The sequence below is a fragment of the Genypterus blacodes genome, unplaced genomic scaffold (assembly GCF_046128005.1).
Source record: "Genypterus blacodes isolate CSIRO-AG114 ecotype Tasmania unplaced genomic scaffold, CSIRO-AGI_Gbla_v1 ptg000348l_1, whole genome shotgun sequence".
Classification (NCBI taxonomy): domain Eukaryota; kingdom Metazoa; phylum Chordata; class Actinopteri; order Ophidiiformes; family Ophidiidae; genus Genypterus; species Genypterus blacodes.
The window spans coordinates 2,480,222-2,497,754 of record NW_027467132.1 but is presented as its reverse complement, the minus strand read 5'-3'; the positions used below and the strand labels follow the sequence as shown (position 1 = coordinate 2,497,754).

General features: G+C 48.7%; 1 protein-coding gene across 1 annotated transcript in view; it reads left to right on the top strand.

The window, feature by feature from the left end:
• Window positions 1-9,242, top strand: part of LOC142988775 (MAGUK p55 subfamily member 7-like) — a 50,679-nt gene extending 41,437 nt beyond the window's left edge. The window contains exons 12-14 of the mRNA XM_076138030.1: window positions 744-852; window positions 1,697-1,840; window positions 7,184-9,242. Of these exons, the coding sequence (XP_075994145.1) occupies window positions 744-852; window positions 1,697-1,840; window positions 7,184-7,363 (433 nt within the window). The 3' untranslated portion in view covers window positions 7,364-9,242. The remainder of the gene's footprint in view (window positions 1-743; window positions 853-1,696; window positions 1,841-7,183) is intronic.
• The last annotated feature ends 8,291 nt before the right edge of the window (window positions 9,243-17,533 follow it).

Genomic DNA, 17,533 nt, shown 5'->3' with positions numbered 1-17,533 from the left:
CGGCCTCAAAGCTGCATTCTGTTGGATGAACGCTCCGTAAGCAAATACGAGCTTGGTTAAAGATTTGTTTCCCTTTTCCTCCTGTTCTCCTCTGCAGCCAAGTGTAAACGTCTAACATAGGCAGTTAGCATATTAACGTCTCAGTCATGCCAGCGCGTCGCCACATCCCACCAGCTCCGCGTTCCCTCCTCGTCCGTACGACGCTCCCGTCCCCCCCCCCCCCCCCCCCCCCCCCGCTTCCCCTCCCCGTTCTCCCCTAAAAATACCCGGGCGATCGGTGTGAAATGGGGAAGATTAGCGGGTGAAGAAGTGTTTGTTTGCTCGCGCCCCAGTCACTCGCTGGGCTAAGAGCCTCGGCGGATTAAGGGGGGACGGTTTTGGCTTCCCGGGGCTTTGTGGTTGTTCTGGAACAAACAGGTGTTACTGATTGAAAGGATAATGTGGGATTATATAAAGGCACGTTGGCCAAAACGTCTGGTTTTTAAGTTCTGCCGAAGAATGCTATCTTCAGATCAGTCAGGGGGCTGAGAGAATAATCCTGCTGTCCCTGTGAATTAGTTTTCCCTCTGTGTATTCATCATGATGTCTCAGGTGGATCTCTGGCTAATCCAGTACTCCAGATCAAACCAGCTCCTTCTTCTCCGCTCCTGTGCTCTCTTCCTGTGGTTGATCAATGCTGCCAGTATCTGTCATTCTGTCCCTGTCTCCTCCTCTGCGTCCCTTACATGTCTCCTCTCCTTCAGGTTCATCGAGTATGGCGAGTACAAAGGGAACTACTACGGGACCAGCTTGGACTCGATACGTTCTGTCCTGTCCAAGAACAAAGTGTGTCTGTTGGATGTCCAGCCTCATGTGAGTGACACACACCCCCGAACGTGCTCTTCATCTCTGTCCCATCCTCCTCATCGCTTCGCTCTATTGTATTTTTAGCGTGTTGGCGTCCGTGTCTGTGTCAGAAGCAGCTCTCCCTCTCTGCCTGAGGCCCCGGGCTGCTCGGGTTCTAAAGGAGCCATTTCAAGGCAGCAATTTCCGCCAATTTCCTCCATTTGAAGATTTCCCCCTGAGCTCATGTGTCTTGGGGTGGTGGCGATCAGGCGCCGCACAAGCGGCCGGTTTGTCGCCGAGTCCCTGAGCGGGGTTCACGTTATCCAGAGCCGAGGCCCCGTCTCATCTCAGCCTCAGCCTCCACAAGAGCTTCTTTGTTTGTGTTTGCTCAGTGGATAATGACACACAGGCACAGATACAGCATTACATAGATTAGCTTGGCACGCTGTCAAACCGCCCCGGCCTGAGCGGCAGGCAGAGTCGGCCCGGGAGCCCTCGGCTAAAAGTGTGTGAGAACGAGGCTGAGCCAGAGGACGAGAGGACGAGAGGACACGGAGTGCACACGTGTGGTGTGAGCCTACAGTCTAAGCCCCGCCCCCCCAGACCCCCCCGCCTCCACAGAGACTCCACCCAGGCCTGTTCTCTGATTGGTGATGGTGTAGGAAGCCTGTCACTGCTATAGGTGACGTCTGTCCACCTGCTATCCTCCCTCCTCGCCTCTTCATTCAGTCAAGTTCTTACAAGCTGACGTTAATGATTTTGTCCCCCATCCTCCAGACCCGTGACACACACACACACACACACACACTCACACACACACTCCTCTTCCTGCGCTTGTACATCTATCCTGTATTTGTTTTCCCTCATCCAGACGTTGAAGCACCTGAGGACGGCCGAGTTTAAACCCTACATCGTGTTCGTGAAGCCTCCGATGATCGACAGACTGAGGGAGACCAGGCAGAACGCAATGCTCATATCCAGCAAAGACGACAAGGGATCGGCCAAGTCGTTCACGGTAAGAGGGACCGTGTAGAGGCACCGTGTAGAGGCACCGTGTAGAGGCACCGTGTAGAGGGACGCTGCTTTATGGCCTCTGCAGTAAAAACAGGGAAACTCTGCAGAGACCCGACTCAGAAGCAGGCAGGCAGTTTGATCTGCACGAGGAACAGAAGTTTGTTTTCAGAAAGGGTTTGTGTTTGTGTTAAGTGGATTAATGGTTGGCTCTGGCAGGAACAGCCACTGAGTCACGCACACGATCCACCACAGTGTTCAGGAGGAGACGCTCTTGGTTTTCTGCGGGTGAGAGATTCAGTCGTTCACTTCACTCTGTCTCCGCTCATCGTGTGTGTGTGTAGAGGTGTGTGCTGTTTTCTAAAATCTGACATGTTGGTTTCTTTGTTAAGCTTTATATGTGTAAGGACCTCATATGTATGGAGTGTGTTGACCTTAATAAGGTGCAGCAAAGTCCCCACAGTTAGAGTCTGACCCTGACACGGTGTTACACTGTAGAAGCACACAACTCAACACACACAGACCAGCAACACCAGGAATAACAGAAACACAATCTGGGTCCTGTGTGTCTGTGTTTCTGTGTGCCAGCGTGCGTGCGTGCGTGTGTGTGTACGTGTGTGTGTGTGTGCGTGTGTGTGCGTGCGTGCGTGCTTGCATGTGTAGTATGAGTGATTGAGTGATGAGGTCATCCTTAACACACCTTTGTGCCAACCCAGCAGGGACACAGATGAAAACAATTATCCAGTGCTCAGTGCTGCAGCGATGTCGATCTGTAGAGAGGGGGGGGGGGGGGGGGGGTGATGGTTGATGGGTGATGGGTGGGGGGGGGGAGCACATGATGGGTTTCCCAGCCCCGTGATGCCCACTGCTCGCTCGTTTGCTTCCTTGCTCGCTCGCTCGCTCGCGTGTCTTCCTTGCCTGCCGGCCACATTAAGGCCGATTCCGCGGCGGGGATGGAGCGATGGGACATCCTGAGGTGAGAGGAACAGAGAGACAGGTCGGACACGGAGACAAGCGTGACCACGAAGCAGCGTGTGAGTGTTAGGAAGGACGAGTGCAGATGAAGGATGAGGGAGGTGTGAGCACAGCCAGCGAGCACGAGCCGTACACCCCAGTGTTCTCTGGCTTTCATTAGAGTCATCCTCCCCTTTTTCATCTCTCACACACACACACACACACACACACATATTCACTCATCAGAATATCATTTGTCCTTTGCTTCGTATTCTTGTGGGGACCATGAGGACGCTGCCCCTCAGCTGACGGGAGCAGGAGGCTTGCTAACGCTCCACTGTTGTTGCTGTTCTTGGCTTTATTAGAGCTGTGGATTCTCCTCAGTAACCTAAAGGCTCCTCCATAAAAACAAGAGGCTCCTGTCAGCCGGGTGAGCAACCAGGGTGTGTGGAGCTGCTGGTGTTCAGACACACACACACACAAGGGCCCAGCAACGCCATCCACCATGAGGAGATGAGAGAGGATAAGAGAGAGAGAGAGAGAGAGAGAGAGAGAGAGATCTGCTTTAAACATAAAGGCAGAGGGCTCTTGTTTTGTTGTTTCAGCAGCTGTGTGTCTTTGGATTCTTCTTTGTCACACTTTGTATCGACAGAAAGCCTCACAACAACATCTCCATATTATCTTGGGCAGAGCGGCAGGATAAGCAGACATCCAGCCGTCATCCGGCTCTCATAAGCCTTAAGTTGATTTCCTTTGTAATGACCTTTTAAAGCCGGGGACCTTTTGCTTGGCTCGCATGTCGGCCATAAGAAAAAGGCATTTTCCACAAGACAAGCTGGATGTTCCACAAACATTTCTGGGATAATGTTCTGTGGAGACACGAGACAAAAGGTTGCTGTGTTTGGAGTTTAGAAGGCAGCGCCAGACAACGCCGAGACCTCAGCCCGGCCCGGTGGAGGCGACATCACACTGGAGACGACAACAGAGGACCAGTGATGGAAAACAAATCATAATCATGTCATTAGAGTTAGATTATTAACCAGTTAATCAGTGGAAGTGTCTCTACTCACTAAATACAAACATCTCACACTGATGGACGGTGCAGATCTAAACAGCTGGTTGGATTCATCATGAAAGGTTTAGTCTCCATCACTGCAGTCTTTGTGTTTGTCCATTATTGAGACTTACATGCAGATTGTAGGGCAATAATACTGAAACACAAGAAATTCCAAAGGCTTCTCTAACACTTTCTTGCAACTGTATTTTATTGGAACGCATAAAAAGCCTATTTCACATTGAGGGACCGTCTGTCCGTGTGTGTGTGTGTGTGTGTGTGTGTGTGTGTGTGTGTGTGTGTCTGGTTTGCTGAATGTGAAACCTGAAGCACACACAAACACACACACGCACACACACACACACACACACACACACACACACACACTGTTTTGTGCCATTAAAGCAGTGAAAGTTTATTGTCCCCATAAAGGGAATTTGTTTTCCAGACAGGCTTTACAGTCAAACATGCGCAGGACAATTACAGAATATGACAATTAGAGAATAAAGTAAATCAGTCAATATGCAGCTCAGGCAGACATCAGTGAGTGTGAGTGAATAGTTTAGCGTCGTGCAATAACAGAAGTCGTTTGTCTGCGGAGGAGCTCAAGCACATGACTGAACTCATTTCATGTTAAATGGCCGTGTGGAGAAATGAGCCCTGTGTGAGTTTGGATCCTCCGATAGTGGCACGAGCTCAAACTGTCCTCGGTGCTGACTGAGCTGAGTCTGATCAGCCCCAGAGTGATCGAGTCTGGATCAGTGGGTGCCAGAGAATATCCACTCACTCTTTCTTGCCCAGTTTTCCATTTGCTTCTCTTACCCTCATTATATTCATCTCTCTCTCTCTCTCTCTCTCTCTCTCTCTCTCTCTCTCTCTCTCTCTCTCTCTCTCTCTGCCCCTTTATTTCATCCTTCATCTATCTTATTATTTTCTCAGGTCTGTAATATTCTTTCCGTGTCTCTGCCCAGCTCGCTGTCCCTTAACAGGCTCCCTGCTGTGATTAATGGTCTTTTACCTGGAATGGCCTAAACTAGAGACAGACACGGCGACTCACACACTCGCTGGTGGACATGGAAACATCACACACACACACACACGCACACCAAACAGTGTGTAGTCTCAGGGGTTAATGTGTGTGCCAGGATCAGAGGGTCAGAGGGGTCGTCCTCCTGCCACGGGACACAGTGGTCATCTGTGGAGGAGAGGGGGCTGATGGGAGGGGAGGGGAGGGGGGGGGGGGGGGAGTCCTGTCAGGGCCGCGGTCCAGATGCCCTGAGGGATACAGGCCACTCCCCCAACCTCCCTGCAGTCTGGCCACATCCCCTGAGACGCGTCCTGATAGAACCATCACACAAGACAACAGGAGGGAATCTGGAGTGTGTGGGCGTGCGTGTTGGACGCGTCTACGCCATGATGTCCACTCAGAAAAAGGAGACGGGGCTTTTCCAAAGCGTCTTATCGAGGGAGTGTTCATATTTAGCACCGTGTCTAATCCATTACCAAGCGCAAAACCACCAGAAACATTCAGAAGTTACTCCCGGACCGAGGGAGCGTCGCTAAAAAGTGAGCTGTTTAAGCGTTCAGAGTTTTAACAAGGCTGTGTTTATGTGTATACACACTGGATGCACACTCTCAGCTGGGCCATGCATGCGTGTTTGTGGGTGTGTGTGCGTGTCTGTGTGCGTGTGTGTGCGTGCGTGCGTGTGTTTGAGTTTGCGTGTATGAATGTGTATTTATAATTTTGTGTTTGGCAGAGGGAGTCACTATAAAAACCATATTTGTCAGGGGATCTAAAGTTGAGTGTTTCCAGTAAAAACATTAGGCTAAATCAGTCCAGCCACTCCAGCCCTGACATTACACAAAGAGCTGAGCCTGACTCCACCAGAATGCCCCCAAGCACCACGCAGATCATTGGGCAAGAAGCCCTGGGAGCGTTTAAGCCTTTTTTTTCCCAGCGAGTTAGGGCAGAACACTTCCTGTACATGACCTCTACGACCTCGGCCTGAGGGGTTTGTGTCTGAACTGCAATGAAGCTGCAGGGATGAAAGTGAACGCTCTCCATGCCCGGGTCTGTGGCCTCTCTAGACCAGTCTGCCCAGCTGCTTATAGGCTGCAGGGGGGGGGGAGGGGGTGGGTCCCGTCCCAGCTGTCAGTGAGCCAGACCGGAGGGTCCACCTGAGACGAGTCACCTGGTCGTTACAGGGCCGACAGACGCACACACACTCCTTCACACTCACGCTCACACCTATGGTGCAATGTTTACTTTGCAGTTCACCTTAACCTGCATGTCATTGGAGGTGGGTGGAAGCCCTGGCTGACACGGGGTTAACACGGGGATAACACCCGGTCTCCCCTGTTATGAGGCGACAGGGCTCAACCCCGGTCCACCGTGACGCCCAAACCCCTGGACAGTCCATCGCTGCATAATGGCCAAACAAAAACGTTGTTCCGTTCAACCTGTAGATGGCGAGCGCAGCCTCTGAGGACGTCAATAATCAAGTCCACTGCCAAGGACGAGGCTTATTATCCAGGCCATGGAGAAGCTGGTCACCCTGCAGAGGAAGCTTAGAGCTGTGACATCATTCCTTCAGACAACACCCAGGGCCCACATCACCATAGATGCTGCACCGATGCACCTATCAATAATAATAAAGAATAATGATCCTTACTCCACGACACTCTCTCCTCTGATTAGCTTTGCTCTCACGGGCATCAGGCCATTCTCTCTCTGAGATCCCTCCTTCACGGTCTCTCTGCCTTCTTCATCTTTAGACGTCCATCAACACGTTCTCCGTGGCGACCGCAGCAGATCCAGCAGGTCGCCGTAAAGCCTCTCGTGGCCCGAGCCTTTGGATGGCATCGCCTGCGAGCGGTCGTCCCTCGTAAAAAAAATCCAGGCCGAAAATTATATTTCTGCATGTCTGTCTTTTGTAAATGATGGTTATGTTTTGTCTTTTTTTGGGGCATATTTATTTTCTTTGAGAATTAGATAGCAGTGTGTGTTTAGTGGAGGAAATTATGAAAATTCCTTGAGGTCAGATTCTTGTATGGAGGTTTTAGTGCCTGACTCTGAGCCAGGGTTCATATGTGGGTACCACGCTCCCCAGAGCTTGTAAAGATCTCTATATGGACCATTTTACACTGCTTCTCTGCTTGTTTTGTCCATATAATTTGTCCTGAAAGTATGCGACTTTATCTCCCCTCGGTATTTTCTGCCTCGCAGCAAATCCAGAGCCTGAGACGTCCTGCTGCTCTCAGCTTATTCATTTCTCCACCCTGCCCATTACTTTGTCTGTTTCACCGTCTTCCTCTTCTTCCCTGTCTGCGCTCTCTCAGGAGGAAGACTTCCAGGAGATGGTGGAGGCGGCCCAGACCATGGAGAACCACTACGGGCATCTGTTTGAGAAGGTCATTGTGAACGACGACCTGGCAGCGGCCTTCAGCGAGCTGCGGTTGGCGCTGAAGAAAGTGGAAATGGAGACTCAGTGGGTTCCAATCAGCTGGACTCACTCCTGAGACCCGAACAATCACAAGAGGGGGAAGGGCTCTGACACACAACTGCACCTGTGTGTCTGCTGTGGCTGGGATCAGGGGCGGGGCGGGGCGGGGGGGTACAGGACATTTCTGTGGGTCACCATAGGCAGCAGGGATCGTTTGCCTGGGGTCGGCTCGGTTTTTTAAACTTACGACGTGGTCACGATCTGGTTTGCCAGGACCGAACCAGATCTCACATGGACACACACTGTTCTCTGGATCAAGGTTAACGACTTCTGTTCGGAGAATCGGTCCCTTTTTTTTTTTTAAGACACCAAACTTGGGATTAGTCTGGGTCACGAGCTCGATCCAAACCAGAATCTGTTTGTGGAACTGGGCTGGACCGTCCCAGTACACAACACCAGCAGTCCTGCCAACCACAGCTTACTCTTTACTATCTTTAGTGTCCATTAGGAACCAAAGGGATCCATTAACCGTCTTCTTCTTCTTCTTCTTCTTCTTCTTGCTAGTTGGTTCCCAGCACGTCTGAGCAGAACCACGTGCTTCTAAACAGCACTTGATCTTTTCCCGTAACGTCCAAACTAAACACGGTCAGGTACAAAAGCTCCTCTGGTGTCATTTTATTTAAGAGAAATTAATATATGTTCTAATATCTTTCACTAGTAGGTTCTGTACCTGCCGTATCCCGAGCGCCCCGATCCGACCCGTCCTCAACCTGGACCTCACGGCTTTGACACTGGAGGCGCCTTCATGCAGTGTTCTGATTGAACCATCCAGTCCCACTTCTCCCCCTGCTAAGCGCGGGGAGAGCTGTTTGATTGAGGTGTTTAATATTCCATTTAGGAGTGTTTGGAGAAGCCACCCCTCGTATGAAGGTGCCCAGCATAATAGCTTTGCCATTTAAGGCCCCGGCACCGGACGCCTCGGCTGTCTGTTAGAAGAAAAGCCTCACAGTCGTGTTTCATTAGGGTGGAGCCCCTGTTTTTACTCACATACGGCTCCTAATAGGCTCCACTGCTCACTCCCAGGGCTGAACTCACAACTGCTGGTAGCCACTCCTGACTTTATGAGCATTAGCGGTTTGTTGCTAATTCAATTCTCCCTTTTTTCCTACGCTAACTAACTCTTAGGCAGCCGGAGCTTTTGTGTTTTTGTCTGTTTTTATCAGGGCCATGATCACTATTAACTCTGAGTCGTTGATTTGTAAGCCACCTGTTTGTTGATCCAGTCTTTGCCGTCCTCACACACTCTTTTACTCCCTCCATGTCCACTCTCTACACACACACACAGTACACACACACACACACACACAATATGACCCAATTATCTATGCATTGATTTTTACCTCTGTCAGTTTGTAGAGGAGTTTTTTTTTAATGCATCTGTTTGCATAAATGATTTTAGTACTAACACACACACACACACACACACACACACACAGGTACCAGAGTCTCTGCTCAGATGCTGCGTTCAAGTGTAAAGTATGTTCAGTCACTGGATTTGTATCTGTTTTGATGTAAAGGAGAGATCACAGGCTCTGCACTCTTTCGACGTCCAACAAGCGGTGAGGATTCAAAAGACACAACTCAAAGAACCGGAACGCTCTGAATGAGACTGATCCAAAACTCTATTAGATTGATCCATGTCTTTGGGGCGTTCCTCTGTTAAAGTGTACAGGTTCCTTGTGTTGTGTCTCTTGTCGGTCCCTCATCATTACTTTCACTTTAATTAGCTGTGTGTCTCCGTCCCTGTCCATGTATTAATGATGATGATGATAGTAAGAACTTTAAGACATGCTTGTACTTTCTTACTGTAAATGAGTTTCTGTTTATAAAGTTGTATGGATTCACATATTCTTGATAATGGTCACATTTTATATTAAAAACCAGCTTAACTTGTATCTCTGAGGTGTTTGTGTCTTCAGGTAGATGTTCTTTGGATACATACTAATGCACAATTTAGAGTTTAGAGTTTCACATAGAGTGAGTGGCAGGGAAGGTCAAAGGTCAAAGTGGCCTTCATCCAGAGGAAGAGGAGGAGCTGGCTCTGGCATGGCTCTCCTCTCACCCCCGTCTCTCCTCTCAGATGAAGGGCCGAACGTTGGCTTGGCCTGCCTCTGACTCAGACCGAGTGAGAGAAATGGTGAACACGCGTTTTCCCCTCTGACAACCGCCGACGATGCAACGCAGGAAGAACAACACCCTGCATTGTTCCTGTGGAGTTAAGAGGGGGGGATGAAGAGCGTTTGGCAGGTGTGGGAACGCTGTGGCAGTGACAGAGAGAGAAAATGTGTAAACCAGTGCGGACTGATCCCATTTTCTCTGGGGTGGTTTGTCACCCCGGCTCCATGTGACTCAGCGCTGCTCTGTCACGGCCAAATGAACACCAGAGCTAAGATGGCTGATGTCTGGGTGAAGCGGCTCACGTTCTCTCCTCTCCCCACCTCCACGTACGCCATTACCCTGATGTTTGCGTCTTAATCCCCCCTTTGTCTCAGCTTCCTGGAGTCTCCGGCTCGTCTGTGTGCTTATTTAACTCTGTCTGACACGAGGTGTCAAAGATGCTGAGCTGTGTTTTGATAGCACAGCAAATGTGCTACAAGGGAGTGACGGCGCTCCAGACTCCCGTGACTCCGCCGTAACAAACGACCAGCGTCTGAGAAGGTGCCGCAGACGAACGGCTCGCCCTGTCAGTTCACGTGATGTGTCGTCGGCCTGCACCCACGCCGCCGCCGGGGTGAGGAGAGCGTTGCGTCAGCCGGGATGCCGTGTTTTATACGCTCTCTGCCGGAGGAGGACAGAAACCCGTGTTAAGAGATTAGGTTTCCCGGCGGTGCCACGGATAACGAAGGGCTCAATGCATTCACCGTAACGCAGAGTAAGCCACATGTGCCAGAGAGGTTTAGAAGAGTAATGATGTAACCATGAGAGGCACTGTTTGTGTGTGCACGTATGATGAAACTGGGATATTTGTTACAAGTGAACGCTGTTTGCCTAAGTGGTTGCAAAAAGGAGGCACTCATAAATCTCCATATAGTTCTATAAAAGTCCTGAGTGTCTGCAGCCTGACTGATTTAAGATAACAAATCTCCCTCTTCCTCTTTATTCATTTCTCTCTCTGTCATCCGTTGAGGAGTGAGCTGCCCTGTGAGTAAAGACCCAGCAATGGCTTCCCCAGCTCAGACATGTACATTAGAGCTCCCCTCTCCATCTATTTCCCCTCTCCTTCCAACAAATATAATAGTTTAGCAGAACACGCAGGGAATCCGAGGATTTATAGGAAGTGAAGTTGAGCTTGTATCTCTGATCCTGCAGATGAATGCGGCCCCTGCTGGGCTGCACTGAGCTCTCATCAATCGCTCCCTTTGTTGCCCCTTCATGTATTTATTTTCAAGTCCATAAATCTATACATTAACTGAGCCTATTGTTTTGGGGGGAAGTGAGGCAGGGCCAGACGGGAGGAGCGGGCCGAGCAGACGAACGCGGCGGGGGATTAAGTCGTGGTAAAGTCAGAGAGTTGTTTCTTGGGCACTCTGACATGTCACAGGGTTCCCATAGCGACGCTGTGTAGTCTGATGATACTGCGTTAGAGTTACAGTGTCAGGACGGGTATCCTGAGTGGGGCTCAGCGGGATGAGTTCTGCCTTTGTAACATAACAAATTGTGCGTCGTAGGAGGTGAAGAGTGACGGGAGGGGGGGGCGGGCATCCAGACTCCTGCTGGGCTCTGATCTCCCTGAATGAGCCTTTATTTCTGCGTCTCACTTCACTTTAGCTGTTCTGCTCTCCTGCCTCCGCTCGTCCTTTCATGTGGTTGAATCGGTCCATCGCCGTGGCTTTCGCCGTACGAGCCAGCCGGTGATGTCGTTCTGTTTTCCTCATCCCCCCCTGTAAATGCCCTTGACCATAGAGGGACTGCACTACAGACTAATGGAGCTGCAGGCCAGGAGCTTCCGCCCACCCTGTCTCCTCAGCCTCATTAGCCTCAGCATTACCTCATGTCTGTAGGCAGAAGTCTTCAGTGCATGTTACCTTGAGCTGTATTTCTCCATTACAGGTCTGGTGGGTGGGAGAGGAGGTAAACAGGGGATGCCCTTCATCCCTCCCTGGCCTGTGAACGGCTTTTCACCCTGCTGAGATGCTTAAATCATAACAACACGCTCACTCTAATGACTGTAGCGCGCTCGGTCATTAATGCAGGGTGGCATGTGTGTACGATACCTGCTGGGGCCACGCAGGTCAACTACACTCTGTTTGTGTGTTTAAATGTGTGTGTGCCTGTACCTGAAAATGAGACCAAGGGGTAGAAGTTCATCTGGAGGCTCCTCAGTGCTGCAAATTCCTCTGACATGTGGAGCTAAAGCAGGGTACAAGGGCCGAGGCTGCATGAAGGCATTGACTATGTTAGGGAAATGTGGAGCTGTCCACCTGTATTTTCTTAACCCTTTGCTGCGGCCTTCCCCCGAGCCTTGTTGGCCTCTATCGGAGCAGTTTTAATTACACAGTCTCTCCGAACTGTCAAGCTAGAACTCTGTGGAGGTCACGACCTTCCTTCTGTGTGCTACAAACAAGAGCAAGTCTCCACATTGCTATGACTGCTTCCCCCTTAGTTGTGCTGAGTTTAACAGACAAAGACAAAAAGTCAATTTCTTTTCTAAAATGAGCTTCAGATGAAATGAATTATGATCCCGGTCCGATTGAAGAAGGATTTATAACATCCAATACATGCAAATGTAAGTAGCAAAGCAGTGTGTCTCAGTCTTCCATACGTACACCACTCTAATGGAATGCAGTGCAGCGTCCAGCTCGGGTATGAGAGCCCAGGAGCAACAGCCACGCTGACCCCAGTAATGACAGTAAGTGGATTACAAGCAGGTCCTGGTCACTGGTCATTAATATTAAGTCCACTAAAGTTTCCTCCATGTGGCAGCAGCTCCACCGCAGGGATGGACGACACTGGAGAAGGTCTGTGTGCGTCTGAGCTGACGTCTCGCTGCAACTGGGAGCTCTGAGCAGAACCTCAAAGAGACGCGGGCCATCGGAGACGTTTTATGTTTTCTGGATGACGGCCCGATCCGTCATTTGAGCTGTGAAGCCAGGATGACCTCACCGGTGTCAGCTTTATGTTTATCTCATTAGATTTGTACTTTATATGACTTGACTCTGCCATTGTTAGCGGCAGCCGCTTCCATTGCACAGTTTAGTCTGAAATACTGCTCACATCTCATTTGACTGGTTCTATGATTCCATTGCCATTCAATGTGACACACAGTGTGTAGAGATAGGTACTACAGATGCTCAACCTGTTTTAGTCTCTATATTTATGCAACTATTACTTTCATTTACTGATCAAAGTCACTTAGTTTGTCTTTATTTTGCCAGTTGACTCAACGACTCCAGCTTCACATGTCCCCCCCCCCTGATGATGATGATGTTGACCTCATATTACCCATCTTTACTTAACGGCTGACCAAAAGTGATTTAAAGGTTCTGTAATTGATATCTGGTCACAGCACATATGTGTGTTTTATTGCTGGTGGTATCGCTGGTGTGTAGCATTCTGTGGCCAAACACAACACAGAGTACACGACCTCTTGGTTTCAAATGAGCTCAAAGGGAGAAACTGATGGATTCCTACACAGATGTATGAAGATATGCATATGGTTCCACAAGGCTACATGTCATCACATTATAAATGTCAGACACTAGATAATACTTAATGAGCCATGTTCTTTCTTCTGGAATATAATAGGGATTCCAGGAAAGCCCTCGAGTTTTGAAAAGGTTTTCTCTACATGTAAAGGCCTTGTACAGACATGAAGGCTAACAATGTCGCTTCCATGTTCTGGGAAACATGGAGCTCTCTACAGAGCATCTCTGTATCAACACAGAGCCGGGCTGACAGGAGCTCGGCCTCATCATGACAATCACAGATGTCTCAGACAAACCTACACACTCCGGCCATGTTTGGACATGTTGTCGTCCTTGTCTTTGAAGGTTGAGAGCAGGATGAGGGAGAGTGCAGGGTGGCTGTGTATACGCTCACTGTGTGCTGCTGCTTGTACCGCAGCCTTGATGGGCTTTCTGCTCACCTGGGGAACGCCGCAGGAATGCAAGACTTGAAGTCCACCATCTGCTGTTTGACCAAGTACAGTATACACACAAAGTAATGGTCCTTTTTGTAGTCCTGGCCCTGAAGTCGTCCACACACTGCAAGAAATGGCTTTGATGCAACAGCAATCAAGCCTACACACAACTACAGGACAGAATGAAGACACTAAACTATATTTCATCGAATGTACAAAGTGAGTGCTAAGATTAGGAATAAGAACACTGACTAACAATTCTTCAGTTATATAATTTGACTCCAATAAGGAACAATACCAAGGAACATCATGGATTTAGTGATGTGTCATGTCCCTGCACAAGGTGATGTCATTTCCAGTAAAGCGCCATGGGGAACAAAAAAGGATGCTGGTATATTATGTGTGAAGCAGACTGGAGACTCGGCTTTCAGGTCCCATCCAGGCCAAACCTGGGGGGACGGAGGACAGATCTGTGAACAGTTCTGCTCCACACAAGGCGTTAAACTGTCAAAGCGCTCATTACTCACATGAAAGAAAGCATGCAGCGAGGCCCTAACACAAACAAAACCATAAAGTGCTTCACCTTTGCCATCTAATAACAGTTAGTTTAATGCTTAAGTGTGACGTCTGCTGGAGTTGTACAGTCTCATGGTCTCACAGCTCGGGGTCAAAGGGAAATGGGACAAGCAAGGTGTTTGTAGAAGAAAGAGATGCTTTGGACCTTGTTAGTGTGAAAACAAAGGCAGCAGAGCAGAAGGGAGTTCTTTACAGCAGTCAGCCGGAGCCTGTGTGTCATGGGTTAACAGGTGTTGAATGGTGGGGAGTGGTAGTGACGTTTTGGCTGTGGCCTTAACGAGTGATGCTCCACAGGGGCTGATTCACAGGCTGGAATGAGAGTGGAGCGCTCCTTTATCTGAAGCCGTCTGCTAGTAGGAAATGCCCACAGTCCAAGGTCTGGCTGCCTGGCTCCCAACGCCGTGCAGCTCTCCAGAGAGCCGCCCGTAGCGAGGCCGGGTCCAACCGTTCCGCCTCTGCAGCGGAGCGGCGGTGGCGCTCACATGCACTTTGCAGACAGACTGATTAGTCCTCTGTGCTTTGTGATTAGACTACATTGTTAGCGTTGGAACGGCAGCGACTCTGACAGCCTTCTCTCGCTCTGTCCAAAGCTTGAAGAGAGACGTATAGTATTTCCAAAACTTGAAAACTTCAAAGGGTCTCGCTGAGCGCAGCTGTCCTTTGCGTGTGCAGTGGGCAGACTACTGTTTGGGAACAATGGACCCTTTTTTTGTCACAAGAATGCGTGATAATGATGACCTGATGCTTAGACTCTGCCTATCAGGCTCAGCCCTTTGCTTCTCTGTAACAGCTCTCCCAGGCTGCTGCTGAAGGCCAGCACGTCCATTTGTATTATTATTAAAAGAAGGTGAAATAGGTTCAAATAGAGATGAAACTGAGGTGAAGAGTAAATGTTGTTATGTTTACAATAACAACATTTTCCCCCTTTTGCAAGAACAGAAGGATAAAGATGAAGAAATGAGAGGTGTTCATATTTGACTTCCTCTTAGAGGTGCAGTCTCCTCAGTCCCTCTTAAATGTGTTTCTCTGTTCACAGTCTTGCTTTCTTTCGTGTCTCATTATTTCCACGCAGTAATGTTCCCTTCTCATGCTCTCTCTGATTGATATGCAGGCGCCAATGCTGGAGCTTCACCAACATAAAGCTTTCAACCAGCCCCTCCTCTAATGACGGGAGGACAGGGGCGTCCCAAACCAGCCTCCACCCTCATGTACACCACCTCTCTCTACACTTCACTCGTCTTCTTCAGCTTTTCTCTCTCACCCTTCCCCTGCCCCTTTTCATTCCCATCTACCACTCAACATCCATCTTCATCTCAGTCACCTCTTTCACCTCTTTCCCCTTTCCAAAAACAGGCACTACCACCCTCTCCTTTAATCCCTCACTCCTCTCCTCTCCTCTCCTCTCCTCTGCCTTGCCCACTTTCTTCTCTTCCGTTCTCTGCTACTACCTCAGCTCCCTGTTCATCCTGACACAAGCAGGGGAGGAAGAAAAGGCTCCCTGATGCCTTCCTGGAGAGGCTATAAAGCAAAAGTCAAATTATATTAGAGCTCTCCGCGTGTTAGCGACTGAGGCAGAGCCAAATGTGGACCTCTCAGACCACAGTTTCAAAATAACAATTACGCTGTTAGAAAGGAAGCGAAGGAGACAGAGGAGCAGTGGGGTGAGGGCAGGACGAAAGGGAAAACGAGAGGGAAGATCTGTGTTTTTATTTAAGGCTGCTGAATGTTTTGAAAGAGTAGAACCAGCTGCTATCTTCAGACGAGGAGAAGGGGGAGAGGCACTATGAAGGAAGAGTGGGTCCAAAGAGAGCAGTCTGGCAGAACAGATATTAGAGACGTGAGGGCATTCAGAGGCCTTTGTCTGGTAAACAGGTCAAGGGGGAAACAACAGATCCTTTGATCAACCTTATTTAAGACAAACACATAGCACATAAGTAGAAATCTGTGATCTTTTCCTTGAATTAAATGCAAAACAGTGGGTGGATGAGTAGTAATTATGAATGGAGAAAGAATAATGTGATACTAACTGATATCTACAGGAATCTCAGAACTCTCAGTTTCCTCTTGTTAGTGGGGGAAAAGTATAATAAAGGTAAGTGGTGCAGCTGTGGCCTTAAGGTTAAAGAGGTGAAATAGCTGAGTCACCTTCTCAGTCGTGATAGGATCAATCTGGACAGAGGAAGTGAGTAAGCAGCAATTCCCGTCTCCCAAGATACCAAACACTCATTTGGTCCAGACAAACTGCTCAGCCGCCATCAAATCTCATCGTGTGTGTGTGTGTGTGTGTGTGTGTGTGTAACTGTGTGAGCTTTCTGCTTAACAAACAGGAGCTGGTAGATTTGGTGGCTTGTCTGAAGTCTCTTTGGAGCTGCAGCTTGGGTGTATGCTTGAGTCTTACATCTCATATTTGTCTCCACTCACTGGGAAATCCTGCCCACAGATGTTTACTATTGGTTGATGTATGGGTCCACCACCATTGTGATGTTAGCACCACACTAACCAAGCGCGCTCACCGTCCTGGATGGCTTCAGCATATGAATGATTTGCAGCATGAGTGAGGTTAAAGATACATTTTGATGCATTTGATTAAACTGACATTAATGAAACCTCTATTATTATCTGACTGTAGTATTACTCCACATTATCTATCGCACTGACAGACTCAAATACATGTATGCAATCTTCTCTCTGCTGCCTGTAATTTCCCCCCTGTTCTGCTCATAACATTGGCGTTATTTTTACATTAAATGACAACCTGTAGATAGAAGGAATATTGGCTGATGTACAGTATGTACAGTACAGCAGCCAGTTAGAGGGCATAGAAACGACGACATGAATCTCAAAACGATCCGTCCTGCGGTTACGTCCATGTCCGTGTGCCTGTTCAGCTATTTTGGAAAAGCTTGTAAAGGTTCTGGATGGTTTTTGCAATGGTCTGCCAACTGTTGCAACCCTGCAGAGTTGAAACCAATATAAACAAAATGTGTTCTAAGTCATATAGATGTGGCCTTTGTCATTGGTTTTCTCCAGAACCCACATGACTGTAAATCTTGTTTTACTTCTATATTTGACAAAGGTCCATCCTCTCCAAAGAAAGCACTGGCACTAAGTAATCGGAACTTGGAAAAACATATTCTACATCGTATTTGAAAGCCACAATTACAGGTTTATATCTATAAGAAGTTCAAGTAATGATATTCGTTGTGACAAAAAGATGTTGTCAACAGTATCAGGTTCTGTTTCGTGAGACTTGTTTAGAATAGATATGTTGGTCTCATAAATTGTCTTGCGCAACCAGCTTCATGGCGTACAGAGATGCTGGGATTGGAACCAATTCAGAAGGACGTGACTTACAACCGCATTTACTCCTTCAAATGCCAACAGTGGGATCTCAACTGACAACACACTGTGACTGACTGCATTATTGTGGAGATGCGTTTATGTGAAGGATAATGACGCTCAGTTTTCTCTGGCTTTGTTTACGTGACTTCAATTATTACTTCTTGCAGTTTGAGGATCAGAACTTAATGC